This window comes from Ictidomys tridecemlineatus, chromosome 3, assembly GCF_052094955.1.
Source record: "Ictidomys tridecemlineatus isolate mIctTri1 chromosome 3, mIctTri1.hap1, whole genome shotgun sequence".
Classification (NCBI taxonomy): Eukaryota; Metazoa; Chordata; class Mammalia; order Rodentia; family Sciuridae; genus Ictidomys; species Ictidomys tridecemlineatus.
The window spans coordinates 205,296,282-205,313,973 of NC_135479.1; the positions used below are offsets into that span (position 1 = coordinate 205,296,282).

The following is a 17,692-nucleotide window of genomic DNA, read 5'->3' on the forward strand; positions in this document are numbered from 1 at the left end:
AAAGGCTTCCTCTCCATTTACACTAGGGCCAAATGGCAAACCACTGGCAATCCCCAGAATTGTGTGAGGGGCCACTCAAATACTTTGTCAAAGCACCAAACTGGGAAGTTTCTGGCAGGGCCTAACTGACTCTAAGGGACACAAGCTTCTGCCCAGTCCACCCATACATTCCTTCAGCTTCCAACCAAAAAGCCAGTATTACCTTGTGGGGCTTTGTCTTTCTCATCCAGAGAAGATGTCCACAGAGCTTCCACTGCTTGGTGCAAGGGGCTCTGTACCTGGCCCTGAGCTGCCACCAACTGAAGCATGACCGTGGTGAATAGGTAGGCCACATCCTGTGCAGGACCCACCAGCTCCTCAGCACTGCAGAGGCGGCTGTAGAGCTTAAACATGCTGCTCCTCACAGCACTGTCCCCAAGAAGGTCAGCTACCACCTCTGCATGTGGCAAAATGTGGTTCTTGAGCCAGCCAAGGAGTCCCATAGCTTCTGCCCTGCTGAGTGGGCACTCGCCTACTGACCGCAGCACCCAGCTGACCACCAGGGAGGCAATGGCATACCCAGGACCTGGTGCTTCACTTTCCAGGGTGGTCTGGTCTGCAGGCTCCTGAGCAGGTTCAGATCCAGGGACCACAGGCCCCCAGTAGGTCAGTATGGACCGCAGGAGACCCTTGCATGTTTCCAAACTAGATGCAGTCAGTTCAGGGTTGACCGTAGCCTCTGCCTCTCCAGGCCTCCTTTTTCGGCTCCGTGGGCCTTTGGCTCGGGCTGGCACAATGGGCCTGTTCTTATCCTTGAGCACTTCTATTAATCAAGGAGAAAAACGGCAGTGAGGCTGGGCACCCCCCTCCGCACAGATCCTCCTCTAAGGAGAAGGGAGGGGGCAGCTCAGGGTCCCAGGCACGTGGCATTGCTCCTAGAGGCCTTCTCCTACATGACATCCACTGCCATTGCTGTTAATGACAACATTTTCATTAGTGGATGAGAAAAGCCAGGTGCAGTGGTGCACCTGTAGTCCTAGCTCCTTGGAGGCTAAGGCTAAGGTAAAGGAACACTAGAGTTTGAGGCCAGCCTGGGCAACTCAGAGAGACCTCACCTCAAAAAAGAAAAAGAAATACACAGGAGGAAACATAGACCTGGACATGGCAGTGTCACAGTGTGGATCCAGGAGGTCTGGCCAATTTGTTCTCTCGACCCCACATCACAGGGCAAGGTGGGCAAGTAGCTCTTAGCTGCCTCCTACCTGCTCTACAGGTTAGCATCCTTATACTTGGGGAGGTTAAGTGACTTACTCAAAGGCAAAAGCTACTTAGCAGCAAGGCTGGACTTAAACCCAGGTCTCCCCACTCGCTCTAGGCCTTGAGGCTTTAGATATGCTGCTCACAGAGGGAGGGACTCTGGCTGCTCTGGGTGGACCCAAAGCAGCTTGAGAGCTGTCTTGGGTTCTGACACTTACTCATTAGGTCCCTGAGTTGGCACTTCTCAATAGCTGCTCTCAGGTCTTCCTGCAGCTTAGTGTTTCTTTCGATGATGCTCCACTTATGCAAGAGGACCAGGACGTCTTGGGTGGAAAGTACCATCTCATTCACAGTGAATCGGCCCATGTCCTTAAAGGTCTGCAGAACGGTGGCCCGGTATCTCAGCACGGAATCGAGTGTCTTAAAGAAGCTGACGAGCTGGGTGGAAGCCAAGGTAGGCCTGTTGGGGGGAGCAGACATTATAGACTGAGCAAAAGCTGCCTCCCTCTCCCGGAAGGACAGCACAGGGCTGGAGTGGCCTTCAATGTCAGTTCACTCAGGAACCAGGTTTCCCTTTACAAGATACCTAGCACAGCCCCCAGTACACAGAGGAGGGAAAAGTGAGCTGCTCCAGAGAAGGGGAAAAAGAAGACCCAGAGTCTAACCCCTACCCCAGAGGAAGAAAGGTCTGTTTGGAAACCTTAGCTAAATGAGTAGCTGGCAGAAAGCTGAGGAGTCAGAGCTAGGAGATGTACACGAGTCCACACCAGGGCTGTGCCAATTCCTCTCCATCTCAGGACTATCAGACTCAAGTGAAGAAGGCCCAGGAAGGCTCCAGGACAGCATCACTCCCATGGCTGATGCCTGACTGATAGGCACTGGGAGGAGACACATCTCTCTAAACTCCGAGAAATTTAAAACTAAGTAACATGTATCCCACACAACATTAAAAGTAAAACCATTACTTTAAAGAGCAATTTGTCCTCAGCAACAACTCCTGATGATCCCAAAATGAGAAGCATGGCTGTCTACCAGAGACTTCACTGAATTTGGAACATGAAACAGAATGTCCTGCTCCTTTTCAAGCAATGCTTCATACTGAGTCTAATCTGTTTGCTACTCATCTTCTAGTTTGTTAGCAGAGTGAAGAAAAGAGCTGCAACAGATGTCCTTACAACATCAACACTTGGTACCAGAATTCTGGCCTGATTCAAACCAGGACATGGCCAGAACCCGCCTGTGGCATCTTGGTGTCCTTAGTAACAGGAAAGAGTAGTAAGTGGCACTGGCCACTGCAACCTCAAATAGGCATGTTAGGGGTCACCTGGTGGGGCAGCTCACCTCAGATGCTTCATAAGTGCGACAAGGACATAAAGGAACTCGTTGACCAGGTGCAGGGCAAGCAGCTTGCGGGGCTCATGGGAGCCAGGCTGGCAGTTCCCCTCTACTCTTTTGTCTCCTAAGTTGGTCACCCACAGTGTATGCAGCAAGGAGATCACATTAGAGAGCAGCTGAGTCTCCAGAAATCTGAAACAAACACAGCAGTGGTCCAGTCCTGCCACATCCTCTCCTGTCGGTCTGTGGAGGTGGGAGGGCAGGATTGCAGAAGAGGATATGGTCCTATCTGCTCACCTTCTCAAAAAGCACATCCTCTAAATAAAAACAGGGTGGCCCAGATGCCAATTCAGCTCCAACACAAGCCAGGGCCCCACACTCCTTTCTAACCAGAGGACTGCCCTAAGTCCCTCCAGAAGTTCCGGAGAGCTGCACTACACTGTCCCATTTATGATAGCAACCTTCTAAAACTTCAAGGTACTAGCCAGGAACCAGGAATAATTGGCTAATTATGCTTTTTATTATTTGTGTAGTTTTTTTGGGGGGAGGGGTGGGGGATTGAACTCGGGGCGCTCGACCACTGAGTCACATCCCCAGCCCAATTTTGTACTTTATTTAGAGACAGGGTCAAACTGAGTTGCTTAGTGCCTCACCATTGCTGAGGCTGGCTTTGAACTCAATCCTCCAACCTCGGCCTTCCAAGCAGCTGGAATTGTAGGCCTGCACCACTGTCCAGCTAATTATGCCTTTTATAAATCTGAAACTATCTTAAAGTCGATGTTCAAAGACATAATATTTAGAATATTGTTTTATTCTATGGAATTTTAGAAGATACTTCAAAAAAAAAAAAAAAAAAAGGGATGAAGAGCCTAGAGACCTCTGGGCTTCTCTGCCAGTGGCTAGTTCTTTGAGAGACAAAGTCTTCCAGTCACAAGCACCCTGTAACAGTCTTCGGCTCTCTGGATGGCCTCAGGGACTGAAGGTCGTCAGATATCACAGTGAATCTCCAACTCCAGCCCCCTGCACCACAGCAGTGCAGGCTCATCACTGAGCCCCCTGGACCCGCAATGGCAATAGGAGTACTGAACTGAGCCACTGTCACCCAGCAACTTCCAATAATCTACCCCGAAAGGAAGAGCTTCAGGGAAGGGGAGGGAAAGTCACCTGGGTATTACCAGGGGACTGTCAGGCATGCTGGGCATCAGAGGACACTGTTTCAGAGAGCATGGTGTCTACTAGACACTCCAACTGGTAGTAGATATCATGTCTCCATTCCACCTTCCTCTAACCTGATATATCTCTCATGCAAAAAGCACTTACTTGTTCTCAAGGATGTGTAAAATCCACGTTAAAAGGCTATAGTCCCGTATGATTTCATAGGCAGATCTCGCAACTTGGGCAGCATTCTGTAGAATTTCCAGGATCCAATTCTGAAAATCCAAAACAAAATGATACTTCTTGGTGGAAGAACCAAACTTACTTATCAAAGGCATGCTCCAAATGAAGGCTGCTTTGCTAAATCTGTCATAGTATGGCTGTGAAGGAAAGTATCCTTCCCCACCAGTGACAGCCAGAAGAAAGGCTTCCAGCAACTGGGAGGCTGGGAAGAGCCCCACTTCAACAAACCCATCATAAGGAACCAACCACAAGCAAAGATGGAGCCAAGAAACCACACAGCCCCGATATGCAGCAGCCCAGTGGGAGAAGGAATGTGGGCCCATCTCTAGCCCAGCTCTGAGCCTCTGGAGCCTACTCTGCCCTTCTGTTTCATTACCTGGAAAGGGGGCCATTAAGATGGGACTGCCCCTGAAATACTCAATAGTGCCTCAGAATTCTCATATGCCAAAAAAAAGTAAAAAGCCACTGTATTCAAATTCTGGTTATTCCAACATGCTTCTTAATCCTGACTTACTCCTATTCATCTACATTTCACAAAATACCAGAAACAAAAGCCAACTTGCTAGGAATTAATGGAAATGCCAAAGCCTTTTTCTACCTATTTCCTAAAAAACACGTTTGTCAGCTCTTGGTTCTAGGAAATGAAGTCTAAGGTCAGATTCCAAATTAGCTAGGGGTGGCAGGCAGTTAAGACTCCCAATTTCCTTACAAGTTTTGATGCTTCTGAGCACTAAGTGAAATCCTGGTGGCTTGAGGGCACCTCTGTCACTTATGTGGAGTAATTTGTTCCTAAGCTCTTGGCCAGCTCCACAGGCTCATGATTACTGATTGGTCCCTTTCTTATGAAAGCAAAATAAAAGGCATCCCTATCAGTCAAGAGCACAGTGAGAGGGAGGCAATGAAAAGCATTTCATCGGGGGAGAAATGGTACTGGGCATCCCACCCTGCGCATGAGTGAATTAGCCTACACTACATGCAGGCAGAAGGACGGGCGTCAATGGAACCTCATTTTCCTCATTTCAAAGCCAGGCTCAGGGCGGTCACATCCACATTGGGTTAGAATTCACAAGGACTTGGCTTCCAAATAAAACCACAAAACAGAGCAGACCTTTCTGTCTCAAATAATCCTACAGAATTAGCTCACCTGTGCCACTTCGTCACACAGCGGGCTGCTGAAGAAGGTCAGGATAATGTGGAAGACCCCTCGCCGGGCACAAAGCTCATAGCTGTTTTTGTCACGAATCCCCTGCCGCAGAATCCCAAACACCCATTCCTGTTCGGTTTTTTGCTATAACCCAGGCAAATGAGAAAGCATCATTAAAGTCCTTTCATCTGACAACCCTTCAAACACCACTGTTTTCAAGTGGTGGCGAAGACTGCCATAGGAGCCCTGGCCTCTGTTTCTGATTATATATTAAAACCCTTAGTCTCGTCCCTGATTCCACTGCTTCAGGTCAGGAATAAAGGACCAGGTCAGTTCAAACACCAAGCTGTTTTTGGTCAGGCAGGGGGCTCCACAAAAAGATACTTTTATTTAACCCAGGCATTCACCAAGGAAATCCCAGGAGAATGTGGGAAGAGTCAGGACTGACAGAGAGTGTTAAGGGTTCAAGAAGCATGATCAGTGCGGGGGACAGGAGCCCCATCTACACAGAAGCCCATGTGAACGGCTCCTTTTTGTGACCTTGTTTGTGCAATCATCTCAGCTGTGTGGGAAATGGTATTAATGAGGAAAACACCAGAAAAATAACAGTGACTGAGTGATACAGTTCAGGACTCTCTAGGAGCTTTGAAAGCATTACCTCAAAGTCAGAGCTGTAGAAGAACTGGTAGAAGCCCGGCACTTTGTCCATGTTCAAGTACTCATGTGACAGCAGGAACTTGCTGATCTTCCAGTACATGTGTTCCTCTGAGAACAGGCAAGATAGTCACTGACTGCAAGTGTCAATAGGACACCTTGAGGCTGGCAGAGCACGGGAGGCAGGTGCTCTGGGTATTAGCCACGAGGCCCTGTCCCCAGGGAGCTTTTCTACCCTTGCCCAGAACACTGGTTCTTGAGAATTAGAATACAGCTGGACACCTGATGTTGCAACCGCACATGGGCTTTCCCTTGTGGTTCAGAACCATTGCTGGACCTGGCCACACAGACAGCAGCACAGGACTGACATCACACCCATCAGCCCACTCTCCTCTGCTTCCCACAGAGAAGACCTATCTCAGGAAGGGAGCCTCAGTTCAAGAACACAGGCAGAGGTGAGACCCTCCTCCCACTACAGCCTGAGCCAGCTCAGCATCTGCTGCCTGCAGGTCCCACCTCAACCTGCGTGCTGATGTGGGACAGCTACACCCGGGTGCCACACACTGGATGGGAGGTGGGGACTACAAACATCATGGTCTCTGCTGTATTTTCTCATAATAGGACTTTTAAAATCTACAAATTATTTTTAATTATATTTCTTCTTCCTCAAATTTGTAAGGCAGGGAAAAACCATGTCATAAAAATTACATAGGATTGTGGGCTGGGGTTGTAGCCTAGTAGAAAAGTGCTTGCCTAGCCTGTGTGAGGTACTGGGTTCAATTCTCATTACCACATGCAAATAAAATAAAAGTCCATCAGCAACTAAAAAATATTTTTAAAAGTTACTAAGGAGGAAATGAAAATCAGATCTGAATTCTAAGAGCAGCCTGATACAAGCTAACTGTGGTGTTGGACACACTACTCAACCTTGGGGGCCTCAGCTGGTGTGAAGGTGGTGGCATCAGCTGGGGGGCTGTTTTCTCATCTGAGATACAACCATCTATGCTAAAAAAACCCTGCAGTCCTCAACTGTACCAGCATTCCACCATTTTTTCTCAATAATGGCAAAACAAAGACATGTGATGAATTAAGGTTTCTTGCTCACACCACCTCAGTGGAGGAGCCCCGCTTCCCTGTGGGTAACACTGGAGCTGTGTTCTAAAAACCCAGTGACACGTGCACAGTGACTCCATGCTTTCCAGCTAGGGACCCCTAAGCCACTCTGCGTTCTCCTAAGCAGGGACTAGTGAGGACCAAGAGCAGCGGCCAACCTGATGGGAGGCACTGTGCCAGGCAGCCTGTGAAGGTTCTGGGGTGTCACCTGCACAGTGATCCTAGAGGTGTGGCAGTGGTGCTATTATCACCCTGCTTCAGAGTGAAGACACCGAGGCAGGAAGGGGCCCAAGGCACTTAGCTCAAGTCCAAGCTCTCAGCGCCAGCTTAGTCCCTAATATGGTCACATTCAGGGATGCTGTGATCTCCTGGGTTTTATTTGCTTTTACCAGTTTTATATAACATGCAAATATGAGTCCATACTCCTTGCCCCCATCATACACACTGTTCTGCATCTTTTTTTTTTTTTTCCATTTAGTTTTTTCTGGATCTAGTCCTACAGAGTTTCAACACTTATTTTCTGTCTACTACTGATGGGTGTTACGATGGCTCCCAGTTCTTCACTATTACAGTTCTTTACTATTACAGGCTCTGAATGACCTTGAACATGTCATTTCTCATAGATATGTGACTGATTACACTCGTGGGATAAATTCCAGATGCAAACTTGCTCAATCTTCAATTTTCAATTTCTCTCTAACCAGATTATATCAGGGATACCTGGTTTCAAAATCTGCAGGGCTGCCTTGGCAATGAAGAGAGCCAAGGTAAAAGTGAGTCTCATGTTCGGGGTTCGAATACCATTCCGGACCACATCCAACAGGTAAAGCAGCTGAAAGATAGGGTAGAGCGGGGTGGGGGGAGCACTTTCAGAACTGTGACTCTGTAGCTGAACCACCACTGTGCAGGCGTGCCTGCTCCTCCCAACCCAGGGACACAAAGGATGCAGCTCACAGCACAAGACACCAGCTTGCTACCATTTTAGGGACGTGTTTTGCTTTTCACCTTCTTTCAGGAGGCAAGCCCATGCCCAATGGCAGAGATAAGGCCAGGCACTGTATCCTGAGAGGCTGCTCTTGGTTCTCTCCTAGCACAGGGCACAGATTTTTGAGGGTCAGAAATCTTCATTACTAAGTTTAGACCAAAGAAATGCTCAATAGAAACCAAGCATCTGTCTACCCACAGGAAGAGCCATTGTAAGGGGAAACCTTGCTCTTACTCCCCAGGAGATGAGGCTCAAAGGTAGCTTCCTGCATCACCTCCTAGAGGCAAAAGACTAGTTCCTCAGCAGATCTCCCAGCAACATACCTGTTCCAGTAAATATTCCTACCAGACCCAGCAGACAGCCAGCTAGTTCTCTGACATCTGCCAGGCCCATCGTCCTCCCATAGGCTTGTCCCCATTTCCTACTCACCTGGGACTGCTCCCGGAACCGAGCACCCTCCAGGTGTGAGTAGTAGGCCGCCAGGACGGAATAAGCTGCAGCTCGCATCTGGGGGTCATAGCTACTGAGGGCTGCCACAGTTAGGCCCAGAGCATTTGAATCCAAAAATTTTCGACAGTCCACCACAAATTCTACAGAGAAACAAAATACTACACTAAACATACAACAGGATTTTATGATTCTTATTCTTTTCTTTTCTGCATCTTACCAATCTCAGCTACATGTGCTGAATGTAAGCAAGCAAGTCTTTCTCTGGCTCCCTAACAGCTGCAGAGTTGGATTAAAAAATATTTCCCTTTTTGTGGCAATAACTGCCATGTCTTCAGTTTCTAAGAGCCTGTAAATCCTCACTGGGGTTATTTCACTTTCTCCCATGAACATCCCATGAGCTGGAAAGGAACAGAGGAATGCTGAGACCCAGGGCTAAGTGCTCAGCCAAGAGCCGGGGCCTTGACTGGGGATCTGCAGCCAGCTCCCCATGTCTGCCTGTTCAGCCCACAGCCATGGTGTTACTAACTGCAAGCACCACCTAGGAAAATACAGAAGGGAAGGCTGGGAAATGTAGCCAGTATAAGCCAGTTGGACCTGGCTCATCAGTTTTACAAAGGATTAAGCTAGATTCACTCTGCAACCCTTATTCATTCTTCAAACAAACTAAAAAAATCTCTCAGAAGACTGGTTCACCATACTTGAGTAACAGCTATAGCCAGAAGAGCCTTCTGGCTGGTATCTGTGAGGCCTGGAGAGGCTCCTACTGCTCTAGATGAGGACAAGACTCAAAGTGGATCAGATATGCAGAGGACCTTACCACAATGTTCAGAATACTTTAATAAGAACCCAGGCCTTTTTACAAAACAAATTCTGTCAAGAAGGACTTGGAATAGAGATAGGTCATTTGTTAAAAAATGATTTATCTGAGCTGGGTGCAGTGATGCATGCCTACAATCCCAGCAACTTGGGAGGCTAAGGCAGGAGAATTGCAAGTTCCAGACCAGCCTGAGCAACTTAGCAAGAACCTGTCTCAAGATAAAATAAAATAAAATAAAAAATAAAATAAATAAAATAAAAGGTCTGGGGATGTAGCTCAGTGATATAGCACTTGCCTAGCATACTTGAGATCCTGGGTTCAAACCCCAGTGCCACAAACACATACATGATAATTATCCTAGCCATGATAATTATCCATAAAGATGTTATGAAGTTCTTTAGAGTGAGTAACCAATAACCTAGTTAGGAAATAAATGCAAGCCAAATGAAATGACTGCTCTAAGCTGGTAATCTTGTAATATACTACCAAGAGAAGATACACCATTAATAGCATTTTTAAAAAATAGGGAGACTATTAGAGGGCAGATGGAGCATATTAAATATAGGATATAAAAACACAAACCATGTTTCTAGGGATGTAAACTATAATGTTTGAGATGAAAATGTACTGAATGGTCCACTGAATTAGATACTATGGAAAATAAAAAGGCTTGTGACTCAGAAGACAGTAATAATAGAACTATCCAAACTAAATCACAGACAGAACAGCATTTTAAAAACCATGATGAAGAGAACATCCCTGAGCTGTGGGGCAATCTAAGCAGCCCAAACTTCCATATTTGACAAGACCTATACCCACATAGGGCCAAGAGGCTCAAGGAACCCCAAGCACAAGAAACAAACAAACAAAAAATCCTATCCAAGCATATCTTAATCAAATTGCTTGAGACAAGTAATGAAAAAAGATCTTAAAAGCAGATACACAACACACAGAAAAAAGAGAAGAAAAATGGCAGATGATTATTGTTAGCAACACCATGTGACCCAGAAATCAGTGGAACAACATCTTTCAAGTACTGCACAAAAAAAGCCTATTAAACTAGAATTCTATTCCCTTTGAAAATCTTTCAAAAGTTTTTTTTTTTCAGATATAAAAAAGCTAAAAGACTTGATCACTAGCAGACTTGAACTACAAGAATTCTTAACTGAAGTATTTCAGACAGAAGTAGAATTATATCAAATAGAAATGTGGATCTACATCAAGGACTACAGAGAACAAAAAAATGGTAAAAATGGCACCTTCAGGAAGGGAGACTATTAGAGAAGAGGAAGGAGCAGGGGGAGGAGGGAGGGCAGGAAAGTGACTGAAGTATGTCTACACATGTATGAATATGCCGCAATGAAACCCATTATTCTGTATAATTAATATGCACTAATAAAAGAACTGATGGCCATGTGGTGAATACAAACAAGTAAATCTCTTCAAAAAATAATGAGGCAAAAATAGCAATCTATTGTGAGGTTTATAGATATTGAAATACAGTGTGTGGTAAGAATAGCACAAAAGCCAAAAGGGAATAATGAGTTCATACCATTATAAGGATCTCACATCATGTCCAAAGTGGAATCATCTCCACGGCAGGTAAATGGCAATAAATTAAAGACGTGTAATATGAATCCTAAAGCAACCACTACACACACACACACACACACACACACACATACACACACACACACACACACACATGCTAAAAATCAACAAAGAAGATAAAACAGAGTCAGATCATAATCTCATAAATATAACTGGTGAATATATTCCAATTAAAAGGCAGAGATGGACAGATCAGGAAAGAAGCAGAATTCCAGTGCAGATTGCCTACCAAAGCCCACTTTTAACATCAAGACACAGATAAAAACTGAAAGAATGGAAAAGGAAGAATCATATGACTTGTGGGTTCCAATGGCTGATGGATTCAATTTCTTGATTTCTCACAACTGATTACTTTTGATGGGGAAGGAAAGCCCAAAAGCTTTAAAAGCACCAAATTAGATTTAAATTGTTTTGGAAAAGAAGAGTTGTGTTTGAGAGATACCTACATAACAAATACTATACATAGAATATATTTGGAAAAGAAGTCTAAACATTTAATGTTACATTCACTAAAATGAGCTGGTACTCAGCTGGCTGGGATATTTTTAGTAATCGCTGACATTCTGAGACAAATGAATTTTCCACATGTTCATAAGGAAAAATCAATTTCATATTTCATAATTATCTCTGCTACTTTATGGAAGCTTTGGCTTTGTAACACTTATGGAAAAGGGTTGCCCTTGGGATGCTGAAAATATAATAGGCTATTTAAAAACAGTTATAAATGTCACTCTGTTTGAAGAACTTCATGAATAGCAATTTGGCCTTCAGACCAACAGACCTTCAGAGAATGGCTTAATTGGAATGATTATCCAGGATTAAATCCGGAAGTTTCCCTCAAGCCTCTTCTTACAGGACTCCCCACCACGTGCACTGTGGGGTAGGACTCAGTATTGGTCGTCTGGTGACAAGGCTTAGAACAAGTGACCTTTCTGTGCTGGCTGCTTTGTGAACTATGAGCTAAAGATTTCAGATCTCTTCCGTTGAGGACCAGACTTAGCTGTGGAGAAAGTGTTTGTCACTGCCATTACCAACAGCCTTGATTGGCTCCATTTCTTGGTCAAGGGCTTAAGGTTAAGAACATAGGTTCTTATTTGCAGCAAAGGGTTGAAAATGGAACTGTGAGTTGTGGTTTCTCTCTGACTGACAGGACACGTGAAGACTCACCATATACCCAAGTTGGGCCTACAAGGAGCTCAGCAATCCCTGGGCCAGGTGGGAAGTAAAACACACTGTGGGGGCCTTCTTCATACAGCTTGGTGATTCTCATGGATGTGATGGGGGATAAAGGAAGCCTGGCACCAGAGAATGTACCATGAATGATGCCATTTATGTAAAGTCCAAATATGGGCAAGAAGGGGCTTGAGGAGCTACCCACTATGCTTTATGTCTTTTTTTAATTATCGTTTTAGTTGTAGATGGACATAGTACTTTTATTTATTTATTTTTATGTGGAATTGAGATCAAACCCAATGCCTAGATAAGCGCTCTACCACTGAGCCACAACCCCAGCCCTAGGCTTTATTTCTTGATTTGGCTGGTGGCTTCACCAAAACAACTGTGTCACAGTTTAACTGATTTTAGTGCTGGAACTTTCCTCTCCCAATGAACTGTCTTATTGTTGGGGTGGTTTGTTTTTATTAGCAGCCAATGAAATCTGTTTAAGTCACCAGGCATCCATTTTTTGCTGAGGACATGAAGCCCATCGCAACACCTAATAAACCTACCTTTGGAGGGTATTTTGGGTTTCGTTGTATACATTTCCTTTTCCACCTCTATGCTTTTTGAAATGTTCTACTTCAATGTGAATTTTAATACCACCAGTATTTTGAGTTACTGAAAATACTTTTCAGGATGAGGACTAATGTGCTTTGCAGTTTTTTAAGAACTATATTATACCAGTAAGATTTAAAATGGTCTGTATCAGGAGACTTAAAGGTAAGGAGATGGGTGACTGGTACATCTCCCCTCAAAAAAGGCTCCCAGGCTCCCAGGATCTGTCCCTTACCACGTAAAAAGGAAGTAAGTATTCAAGACTTAGGGAAAAATACCCAACTGATTTTACTGTTAAATATTTTCCTAAGAATTAAATATTATCCTAAGAGTTCTATTGTGAAGCAGGGGAAGAGACCAAATGATTTGTTCTAATTTTCTCCAGTTACAATGGCCAGCACACTCATATTTTTACACTGTGGAAAATTTACTTCCATGTGTGATGAAGAACAGACCTGGATGGCACCATACCATCAAGGCACAGAGAGATTGCGGATCTGCCTCGGTGAGCCTGCTGCCCGTGGCTACCCGGGCGATGAGGACACCCATCTGCTATCACCCTTTCTGACATTTGTACAAAATACCCTGTTCGCTTGCAAATAAAATCCAGCTTCAGGAACAGGACTGTGCTCTTCAAGGGGAGCTAGTGCCAGCCACAAAGAGCTACTAATGGGGAATCTCAATGAAAAGCCAGTCTCCTTTGATCTCTTTAAAAGGGTTACAAAGGGCAATGGTAGAGGTTTAGCACAACTGTCCACAGGTAGGAGCTTTTGTGTATAAAAAGAAAACTTTCAAGTTTAAAAAAGGGGAAAGTACGATAGACAGTGGGGGCGTGGTCTCCCTAGTCCACCCAATGTATATAGCTATGAGGCCCCCTTCAAGGAAGCCCTCGACATACCAGCAGGCCTCCAAGGCACCCCCATACCTCCCAGGTGCTGAGGGTCCCTGGAATGTTGTTCCGCCTCCTACACCCGAGGGATGAACTGAAAAAGCAGCAACCAGAAGTGCCAACAGGCACTGACCACAAAAGCCTCCTCTCTGGAGCCAAGACTAGAAAGGGGCAGACAACACAGGAACTGACTTGCAGTCAGACACCTCACTGTGTTCTGAACCACACGAGCAAATTCAGAGTGGGGTGCCTGGACTTCAGCCCTGTTAGGCTATGAGGAGGGGCCCCAATTTCCCTCCTGAGACAGCATCCAAGAAGCCCTCGCATCCCTACTGGGGTGTCACAGGAAGCCCAGTGGAGAGCAAGGACCCTCCCGTCCCCACTGCCAGCTTTGACAAGGCCCTTACCTGGTGTTAGTAATAGCCACCTCTCCCCGGCCTCTCAGGACAGTTCCCAGGAGGCCTCATGGGCAGAGGGGCTCCCACTGCAGCCCAGCAGGAAATGGGGAAAGGAGACATTTTTCAACAAATGGGGGCTGAACAACTGGACATCAGCAACAAACGAACCAACCTGGACCTGAACTTCATGCCTCAAATAGACCCTGGACTTAAAAAGAATAAATCTATCTAATTTAGAGAAAACTTCTGCTCTATCAAAGACCTTGTTTTGAGGATGAAGAGATAAGCTGACACATGTCCTTCTGTGGACTAACACTACAACAAAAATACATAAAGAAACCTCAAAACTCAACCAACACACAATCTCATTACAAAATGGACAAAATAAATGGGTGCACATTTCAAAGAGAAACTCTTGGTGTTTTTTAACTTGGGAAGTTCAACCATCTTTGCTAATAGGTGTTCAGCATTCTCAAGATGTTCACAGTTTTTCAGTTATCTGTGGTCAACCACTGTCTATAGGTACTAAATGGAAAGTTCCAGAAATAAGCAATTCACAAGTCTTAAATTGCAGGCTGCTTTCAGCAGCATGACAAAATTATACACACGTCAGGCCCAGAATGTGAATCATCCCTGCCTCCTGCAGGTCACTTAGTAATTATTTCTATTATCAAGCCTGTCATTGTGTCATAGTGCTTGTGTTCAAGTAACCTTTATTTTACTTAATAATAATCCCAAAGAGCAAGAGAAGTGATGTTGGCAATTCAGACATGTCAGAGGCCACAAAGTGGCAGTTTTTAACTTAAGGCAAGAAAACAAATTCTATGCTGAGGTTGCTAAAATCTATGGTAAGCTATTGTGAACTGCTTACTGCAAGTGATTTATCACAAACTTTCTGTATGCATTAGAAATAACAGAATATATAGGGTTTGCAACTATCTGTGGTTTCAGGCATTCACTGGGGGTCTTGGAAGATATCTCCCCAGTAAGGGGTACTATTATATACATACATATTTTCATTCCCCACCACCCATTTACCCATAAAGACTGTCCACCTCAGGCTTCTAGGCATAAAATGCAACTCTGAAAATACACTTAAGCCAAAACCAAGTCAACCTCAGCAGACTCTAACTCAAGCATAAAAACTTTAGTTTCTGTTGGCATTTGACCACTATCTAAGAAAAGTTCAGAAAATGCTCATCATTAGGAATTAGGAAAACATTAAGGAAGAAGAGACACCCTTAGTTTTAAAGATAAATATATATTTTTCTAAAAACCACTTTATATTCAAAACGTGAGAATTGTGACTGTTATGGTTTAAACATGAAGTGTCCCCCCAAAAATGAATGTGTAAGAGCATCATTTTTAGGTGATATGATTAGATTATGAAACTTATAAAGTAATCAGCGGACCGATCCACCAATATACATGAACTAGGCAGTAACTGGGTAACTGTAGGCAGGTAGAGGATGGCTAGAGGAAGCAGGTCACTGGCGGGTGTGCCTTTGGGTTTATATTTTGCTCCTGATGAGCAGAGCTCTCTCTCTGCTTCCTGGTTGCCATGTCCTGAGCTGATTTCCTCCACCATGCCGTTCCAACATAATGCTCTTCTCCAGAACTATGGAATTGGCTAACCATGGACCTCTGAAATTGTGAGCCAAAAAGATATTCCTCTTTTTAGTTATTATTGTCAGGTCTTTTGGTCACAGCAATGAAAAGATGATTGTAACAGTGACTGCTGAAAATCACTGGAATGAAAAGGTGAGAAGACAACGGAAAACCATCAAGATCTCAAGATTCAGACCTTAAACCTGGAATTATGGCAACGATCGACATTGTCATTTGACCCCAGGAGCCCACACAGCAGCCAGGCATCCATGAGGGAGGCTGCATTTACCTGGCCTGGTCAGTTCACTGAAGAGATGAAGGAGAAAGCAGGGGTCATAAAGGCCATTGAGATCCACCTTCACACTCTTGTCTTTAAACACTGATTCCTGTGAGTCCTGAAATAGCCAAAACCAATAAAAATGCATGACTCAACCTCACAAATGTATCAGCATGTCAATGTTAACCCACTGTTATCAAAGCTCAAATTATTTTGAATATTTAAGAGCTTAAAGCAGAAGAGATTCTATAAAAAGCAATGCTTACATATGAAACATATTATGATCTTTAGAATTTGCTTCAAATAAGCTTGTAGGGGAGGGGAATAAATGATACAAGGTAGCCAGTCTGGGTGAGGGGTACCTGGGGCCCAGTCGGTTCTGTACACAGTTGGGCTTTTACTTAATAAAAAGTTAATAAGAAAGACAAAGCTGAGGGTGTAGAGGGAGCCCTGGGAGAGGAAGGGGCAGAAGGCAAAAGCCGAACCTCAGGAGGCAGCAGCCTTCGGTTCAAGGGGAAGTGCAGGATGGTCTGCATCATCTGGTCCCGATCCAGCAGGCGAAGAATATCCCCAACGCTGGGCTGCTGCCACAGCGACTTTCCCAGGCTCCGGCATGTCTTGTGATGTTCCACGGCTGCTGGGCCCCACAGCAGCACCCTAGAGCCATAAAGGGAAGGCAGACTGGTCACAGGGACTCAGTAGGAACAGCACTTTATGACACCATCCTAAGCACTTCATGTACATTAATTCACACAATCTGCACGATGCCCCCATGGAAGGCAGTGCTATCACCCCTTTGTGAAAACAGGAAAAAGAGGCAAAAGATTAGGAAAGATGCTTGGTTGGTTACCTCCCAGCTGGCAAGTGGCAGAGCCAGGATTCAAACTTGGGGAGCCTGGCTGCAGAGCCCCAGTTACACCAAAGGCAGAATCCTGAACTCCTTCTGCCCACAGGCCACGAGTGAACAGGTCTGCCTGCATAAGACTTTTAGACTGCCCCACCTGGAGTGTCCATCACAGGTATGTTATGCACACCATGCATGCCACAAACCCCCACTGCAACTGCCCAGAGAGGGCCCCCAAGGCCTTCTGCCAAGAAAATGACAGGCCTCTCTCTCCTCACCCCCACCTCCCAATTTTCCTTCTTACTCTATCTACCTCCTGGATGGACCTACTACTGTCAGGATGCTCCTAAAGCCAGCTCTGAGGAGGGCCACTTCCCTGCTCTGAAATGTCAATCAGCTTTCTGCCATCTCCTGGATGGAGACAGTACTTTGGGGAACTAGAAGTGCTTTTATGTTCCTCAGCTCCATGGAGCCCATGAGCTCACTTCCTTCCTTCACACTCTCCTGAGAGCTGAAGGGAGGCTCTCATAACCTAAGCTAGCTGTCACTGCTGCACAGCCTCACCTTCCCTTCTTGGCTCTTTGAGTTCAAGGGTAATCTGAGGCAACACGGACAGTTAGAAGGGCTCTTTCTTCATGGTAATGAGATTTATGCCTGATTTGCCCTCCTCACTCACTCAGGTACACAGGGACTGTTCCTGTTCCAGGAGAGGTACAAATGACAGAGTACCAACCCCAAGGTGAGAAGGGAAAAGGGGCCAGTGCACAAGGGGAAGAATGGGTCTCTACATAAGACCTGGGTATTCTTGACAGAATGTTTCTCTTTCTTTGGGGTAGTGGCAGCTTCTGAGCTAATACAGCTTTCAACTTAAGCAAAGTGAAGCAGCTCCTGGGAGCCCAGGATATACAGACAGAGGAAGAGTGACAGATAGGGGCGGGTGAGGGGTACAGAGAGACACTTGCAGGAATGGGCAAACAGAACAGGCCTAATGTTCAGGCAGCCCTCCTCACTCTTCTCCCCAAACCCCATCATATGTCTTTAAGTAAAGAGAAGCATGAAGAGAAAGATTTCCATAAAAATTAACCAAATGAGACCTCTTAGTCAGGAGTGTGTCTAAGGGCGGGTCCTCCACTAACAGGCACCATCGGTCAGTGGGGGAG

General features: G+C 45.4%; 1 protein-coding gene across 2 annotated transcripts in view; it reads right to left on the bottom strand.

Annotated features, from left to right (window-relative positions):
* Positions 1–17,692, bottom strand: part of Urb1 (URB1 ribosome biogenesis factor) — a 69,451-nt gene that overhangs the window by 1,669 nt on the left and 50,090 nt on the right. For both annotated transcript variants that reach the window (XM_005323536.5, XM_021725346.3), the window contains 10 exons: positions 16,174–16,345; positions 15,701–15,806; positions 8,295–8,455; positions 7,601–7,712; positions 5,772–5,878; positions 5,114–5,257; positions 3,892–4,001; positions 2,578–2,763; positions 1,455–1,696; positions 203–802 (listed from right to left, as the gene is read on the bottom strand). In XM_005323536.5, the coding sequence (XP_005323593.2) occupies positions 203–802; positions 1,455–1,696; positions 2,578–2,763; positions 3,892–4,001; positions 5,114–5,257; positions 5,772–5,878; positions 7,601–7,712; positions 8,295–8,455; positions 15,701–15,806; positions 16,174–16,345 (1,940 nt within the window). The remainder of the gene's footprint in view (positions 1–202; positions 803–1,454; positions 1,697–2,577; positions 2,764–3,891; positions 4,002–5,113; positions 5,258–5,771; positions 5,879–7,600; positions 7,713–8,294; positions 8,456–15,700; positions 15,807–16,173; positions 16,346–17,692) is intronic.